Source organism: Notamacropus eugenii, chromosome 1 (genome assembly GCF_028372415.1).
Source record: "Notamacropus eugenii isolate mMacEug1 chromosome 1, mMacEug1.pri_v2, whole genome shotgun sequence".
Taxonomy (NCBI): Eukaryota; Metazoa; Chordata; class Mammalia; order Diprotodontia; family Macropodidae; genus Notamacropus; species Notamacropus eugenii.
Window position 1 is genome coordinate 708,044,402 of NC_092872.1, and position 6,414 is coordinate 708,050,815.

The window sequence follows — 6,414 nt, forward strand, 5'->3', positions numbered from 1 at the left end:
TGGGCAGTCTCGCTTTCTCATAAGGCCTTGGTCAGAGTGGGCCCTCAGACTGCTGGGGAGGCAGTGAAGGAGTGAGTAGCCCCTGCTTAGAGATCAACACAAAATTTATTGATCACGTCAGCCACATGATCATGGCAGCTCCCAGGTGGGAAGGAGCTGCATAGCTCTCATAGAAAGTGAAATTTAGGATGCTGGAAAGAAGGGGGGGGGCGGGGAGAAGGAGAGGGGCCTGGCGGTCCAGCCAGCTCACTTGTCTTTCTGATTCTTGGCTGTCTAGCTTCCTCTGTAGGTGGTGTAGGAGCATGGACTCAGCAGCAGGGGTACATGGAACTTGTCAGCCTCGTTTGTGATGGTGAAAACAACCTGAGACAGAAAGAGACAGAGAGAGAAGCAATGGGCGGGTGGGACACGGGTAGGTGAGTGAGCCCAGATACCTAGACACCCACAAGACGGGGCCTTTAAGGTCCCATCCAACCCCAGAATTCTGATGTTTCCTCAAAGCCTCCCCGGGGAGCAGGAACCGCATTCCGGGTGGATCTCAGGACAGGAAGAGAGACTTTTCACATTGAGGAAGGAGTGCTTGGCTTTGATGAGCCCTGGTTAATGAAGCTGGAGGCAGGAAAGCAGGGGGCAGGCCAGGGCTGTGTAGAGGAGCGGTTTCTCCACAGTCTGGGGTGGGATGGCACCCAGCCTAGCTGTGTCTTGGTGCTCGGCCCAGAGCCTTCTGGGAGTTCAGAGGGCTCTGGGCGCTTGTGCTTTCCCACATACTGCTGGAGACACAGGCTTTACTGTGCCCATTTTGGAGATTATTTTTTTTTTTTGCTTTCTGACTTGAAAAAGAATCTTCCCAGAGAAAATCAAGAAGGCTCCTAGCCCATGAAGTGCATGTAGGGAAGAGCTGCTGAGGCCCGGCACACCTTCACTGAGGACGTCTGACCCACAGAGGGATCACACAGTGGGGTCCGAAGTAGCGGGGTGGCAAAGTGGGTAGAGCAAGGGACTCAGTCAGTAAGACCTGTGTTCAAATCTGGCCACGCACCCTTAGGAGCTGCGCGATCCTGGGCAAGTCTCTTCCTCAGCCTCTTCATCTGTAAAATGGGCTTAATAATACTACCCACCTTCTGGGGTGGTTGTGGGGATGAAATGATATCAGATATGTAAACCTTTAAGTACTATGTAAGGCCAGCCCAGTGCTCTCAGGTCTCACTAATTCCACCAGTTCTCTGCCCTTCATCCTGATGCCTTCCCCTTCAGTTTTTACCTCCACGTATGGGTAGAAACTGGTATAGCCCATCTTTTTCCAGTAACCTTCTGTGTCAAAGAACAGCTTGTAGGTGCCGGCCTTCATTTGTTCGGGACTTAGAAGCCCTGGGCAGCGGCCATCAGCGTTGGTGTAGCTAGAGAAGGGAAATGCCATTAGGGATCAGAAAAGGCAGGGGCTCCAGCCTGACTCAGGACACAGAGATGATCAAGGTCCCTCTCCAGCCAGTGCCTGGGGTGACTTGTGACAGGGCAGCAGGGAGTGAGCCAGGAGCAATTCTCTGGGGAAGTGGGCAGAGGCAGTGGGGCCAGTCTCCAGCCCCGGGGAAGCTGTCTGCAGCAGGCCTTCTGCCATGGGAGGCAGCTCCCCTGGCCCAGTGCACATTCCCCTCCAAATATTAATGGATGCTTCAGCCCTTAAGTGTTGAAACATAATCTAAATATTAATTTTTATAAACTAGGAACCAAATCAAACCATTCCAAAAAATGGTGAATCACTTTAGGACCCAAACTGAACTATTGTCTGTTCTGAAACAGTTAAACTCGATCTAGAACCAGAGGGTCAAAACAGTCCCTAGAGGGGCTAGCCTGACCCCCTGTAGCTGAGGATGCCTCCCTCTGTTCTGATAGTGCTGTGAAGGCCCCACTGGAGCTTCCTCCTTCCCTCCCTCCGACAGTCTGACCTCCTGTCTTTTTCCAGCCATATCCCCATCATCAGGAATGACCACTAGAGGGAGATAGATGACTTCGCTGATGAAGGAAATAAAGGGCACAGGGAGGAGGGACCTTGAGGCCCATTTCCTAGATTTCTCATCATGTTCTCAACCTCTCTGCCCAGGGAAGCCCCAAGTAGACTCAGCCCCGTCCTGTGATCGTGGGGCCTGAACAATGGAGAGAGGCCAGGGATGTGCCAGCAATGCCCCTTTCTGCCTCAGTGCTGGGAGTTTACCTCTCTGGGCCTCATTCCTCCCCCCTCTAAAAAGTGGGCTGGGGTCTCTGAGGTCCCTTCCAAGCTCAGTGGCCAAGGATCCAAGGATCCTAAGCCTGTGCTGCTGCCCCTTTGGTAGAAAGCCAGGGTCCCTTTGAAAAGAGCTGTGGCCCCCGAGGCCTCAGCAAGGAGGCCTGGAACATGACTAAACACCCAGGATGGCCCGGCCTGATCATTGCCTGGGTGGGGAGAAAGGGCAGTGAGGAGCATGACGACTTCTGCAGACCTGCAGTCTTTGCATTACGCCCTGCACATACCGATGGAGCTTAGACAAAAGCCAGGCAGGAGGAGAGGGAGGGCCCATCTTCCTTTCCCTCCTGTGCCCCTCCTCCTCCACCCATGCTCAGAGAGCAAGCCCTGCCATGCAGCTGGGCCAGAGGCTTTCCCTTACCTTCTCCTCAGTTCAGTCCATTGCTCATTGCAGTCTTCAAGCCTGAAGAGGCAAAGGTAGAGGCCCCGAGCTGGCAGGCCGGAGGCAGTGTCCAGGACGTGTGTGGTCAGTGGGCTGCTCGCCTCCATGCCTCGGCTCTGCAAGGTGACCAAGGGATCAGGGATGACTGCCCTCCCCTGCTCCCCACCCTAGCCCAGCTGCCAACCCCGACCCGAGCAGGCAGTTCTTTAGAGGGTAGACAGTGTCCTGACTTGTCGGGGCACACGCCCCCGGCACTGGGGAAACCTGATACTTGATTCTTGGGGCTTAGGCCCAGAGTGTTCATTAAACACTGGCTGAAAAGGGAGAGAGTCCTCCCCTTCACAGCCAGATTGGACGTGGAGCTCACCTCGGACATTGGCCATCTTTGGGACCCTGGGCAAGTCACTTAACCTCTAAGCCTCAGTCTCCTGATCTGTAAAATGGGGGTGATAACAGTGCCTACCTCACAGGGCTGTTATAAGGAGTAAATGAGATAGCACACGGAAGGGGTGTGTGAACAGCAATTACTATTGCTCTTTCTCATGCAAGGACAGGAATCTCCTCCCCTCCTGGCCTGGCCTGGCCCCTTTTCAAGGTCCATTGTGCCTTCTCTGAGAATGGCCAGCCCCCGGCATCTGGCTGCAGGTGGACTTTCCATCTAAGCTTTATGGAGCTGCTCCTGCCAGAGAAGCAGAGCCTGGGGCTGAAGTTTTAGGTGACAGGTTTATAAAGACACCGAAGGGGCCCCAGGCCAAAGGCTAGGCCAGCCTACCTCAGTCCTATGAGCCTTCCTCCTGCTCAGTGCGCATGCTAGCCCCTGGGCTGCCTAGTGATCAGCCCTCGAAGTCCTTCTTACCTCTGTGGGGCAGAGATGTCTCTGGAGCAGATGTAGCCGCTGAGTGCTCATGGGACAGACTACCCTAGGCAGGCTCTGGGATCCTCTCTAGGGTCTGGCCCAGGTCAGGGCTGGCTGTGAGTCAGCGGGCCTGGGCCCAAAGAGTTCACTTTGGAGGTAGTGCCCTGAGCAGCCACTCTTAGGACAGGAGGCCAGAGGCCAGAGGTCAGTGCCCCTAAGCCTTTTCTCTCAGAAAGGGCCCCAGAGAGGGGAAGCAGACGCCTGGCGTACTGAGGCTTCCACACACGGGAGATTAAAGCGTTTTGTCTCCTTTGTTACTCCTGTGTGCTCCAGGAGAGAGAACTTTGGGGGGAGGGGGCTTCCGTTTTCTGCCACAAGCATGGCTCATCACCCAGACTTATTACTAACATTGTCACTCCATCTGGGTCTAAGTCCCTCTGCCTTCTTACCCTGGCCCAGCTCCCTGACATCCTGGCAGCAGGAGCCCTTGTTCTTCCCACCCACCTGTGGACAAATGCAAAAGCTTGCAATGAAGTATGCCCAGCAAAAGCAAAATCTCTCCAGGGAGAGGCCCCAGGACTAGGCAGAGGCTCCTCCTCAAACTTTCTGGATGTGAAGGCCAGTGGGAGGGATGTGACCCAACCAGTCAGAGACACTGCCTGGGTCAGGCCAGGGCACAGTGGGAGGGGCTGGGGAGGAGATTAGGTGAGGAGCCTGGTTGGAGGCATAGGCGGGCCGCTCCTGGTTCCAGCTGCCCAGGCTAACTCTCTCCTCTCCCTGCCCCTCCACTTCACCTTTCCTTTGGGACATTTCATTTAGCTGATCATTCTGAGGAGCCCTCTTGAAGTACCCTACATGGCGGTCACCCAGGCCTGGTGCTGTCCAGCCCTCAGATGGACAGTTGGTCCCTCCCGTACAGGTTAGAAGTTCTGAGGTAGGAGAAAATGAGTGACAAGCAATCGAAAACAGACCAGAGTCACATCTGTGAGAAGGAAGTTTGGGGGCAGAGACAGAGGACAAAGAAGCTAAGAAGGGGTTATTCATTCTTTGGTGTTGTCCCTGTGAAGGAACCTCTGGCTGATGGACTCTTCTCAGACTGATGAGGGGGGATAATTGTAAAAAGGAAGGGGTTTCCCCAAAATGGCATCAGATGCCATGGGGACATTCATTTAGAAATAGTGACTGTCCAGGGCAGTAGTTCCCATAGACGTTGCCCATTTATCCCACCTGTTTCCTCTTTGGTAGAAATATGCCCAGAGGGGTTGATGTCTTTTGACCCACTCCAATTAAACTGAAATTATGTGTCAGATGGCATATCCTTTAGGAGACCTTTCTAGGCCTCCCTTTTCCGTGCCTGTCTTGCCTCAGTTTAGAATCATGGAGAAGAGAGGATAGCAGCACCAGTATAATACCTTTGTCCATTGCCCCTAAGTTATATTTTTCAAATTTCCAGCGGTAGAATGACTGAGAAGAGATAGTGCTCTCTCTCTCTCTCTCTCTCTCTCTCTCTCTCTCTCTCTCTCTCTCTCTCTCTCTTCTTTCTCTCTCTCCACCTGGCTTGGCATCTCACCTAAGTGCCATCCCATCCTCTTCCATCTTGGCCCAACCAACAGGCTGAAGTCCTCCAGTCATCACAAGTGGATGGAGACCACACTCCCAAAACCACTAATAACTAATAAGAAGAAAAATGTGCTCTTTAAGACCATGATAATGGAAGAAAATTTAAGGATCACTCACACCTCCAGTCTTCCATCCTCCATTAAGTGGGTACCCCTGACTCAGGCAACTACACCTTGAATTTACCTAAACTGCAAATATTTATTGTACCTGGAAGGGACAGATATTGGAAGGTCGATCTGAGGGTTTAGATATTCTGGCGGATGTCTCACTCTCAAGTTTCTGGTGTGAGGTCATGATAATCCTATGTCTATGGCGAGAAGAGAGTCTGAAGAAAGACCAGGTAATCATTTGGTGTGTGTGTGGGGGAAACATTCTGCTCTTGGAGTCATACTTAATATTTAATCAGCACGTATGGAACTGAACTTCCCTGGAGAGAGAGAAAGAGGTGTAACTTCATTACCTATGGTGATTAAAGGCGTCAAATTCTGGCCATAGAAACCTGTAGTAGTGGTTGAATGATAATAATTCATATTTGTATGGCACTTTCTTTACAAGATGAGGTAGAACCAACCTCAGGAACTTTCTTGTCATTATGTAGAATTTCTTACTCTGTTTCCCTAATCTGGGCATGGTACTGGTTGATGGAGTTCTTACAAATTCCTTTTCTATGACCAGGTCTTAGAATTTGGGGTAGAGCTTCCCCAAATGGGGAAACAAGATCTAGAAAATTTAATAGAATAAGAAAGGTTTTTCAGGAAATTACACATATTCAGTCACAAACTCAAAATAGTCTGATTACATACTAACTGTATGTTTGGTTCTATGGTACCCAAGCTAGCCTGTTACCACCAATGTTGTAGGCTTTGTGTTTTTGTCACTGTTCCGTATTCAGAATGTCCAGAGCAGAGTATGACCACTTTTTCTGGATTAACGTCTAACCACTTGTCTGGTACAATTCCATACCCAGCAGAATATAATCTGAGAGCAAGGGGTAGTTTGTTTTTGTCTTTGTATCTCTGGTACCCAGAATGCCTTGCACATAAGTATTTAATAAATACTTACTGAATTAAGTTGATTTGAATAATGTCCTTCTGTTCCTAAAAAAACACAATTAGCTTAGGGTGGCAATAGTGAGTAGCAGCACATGGTAAATGGATACTTATTTCCATTACACTCTGACACAAACTTTAGCCATACTGAACTCAGTATTCCCCAAACTTCTCTGACGTTTTCCCACCCTTGTATCTTTGCTCTATCTAGAATGCCATCCCTCCCAAT

General features: G+C 50.9%; 1 protein-coding gene across 5 annotated transcripts; it reads right to left on the minus strand.

Moving 5' to 3' along the window:
* Positions 1-86: 86 nt before the first annotated feature.
* LOC140521410 (5-hydroxyisourate hydrolase-like) lies at positions 87-6,201 on the minus strand. Of its 5 annotated transcripts, none has more exons than XM_072636413.1 (4): positions 4,021-6,201; positions 2,640-2,776; positions 1,262-1,397; positions 87-363 (listed from the first exon to the last, which is right to left on the minus strand). In XM_072636413.1, exons 2-4 carry the CDS (start codon positions 2,765-2,767, stop codon positions 274-276), a joined length of 354 nt encoding a protein of 117 aa, XP_072492514.1. In that variant the 5' UTR covers positions 2,768-2,776; positions 4,021-6,201; the 3' UTR covers positions 87-273. The 5 variants fall into 5 exon arrangements, with proteins under 5 accessions (XP_072492514.1, XP_072492510.1, XP_072492509.1 ...); XM_072636409.1 differs by having other exon boundaries at positions 3,966-6,201; XM_072636408.1 differs by having other exon boundaries at positions 3,517-6,201.
* Positions 6,202-6,414: the final 213 nt, after the last annotated feature.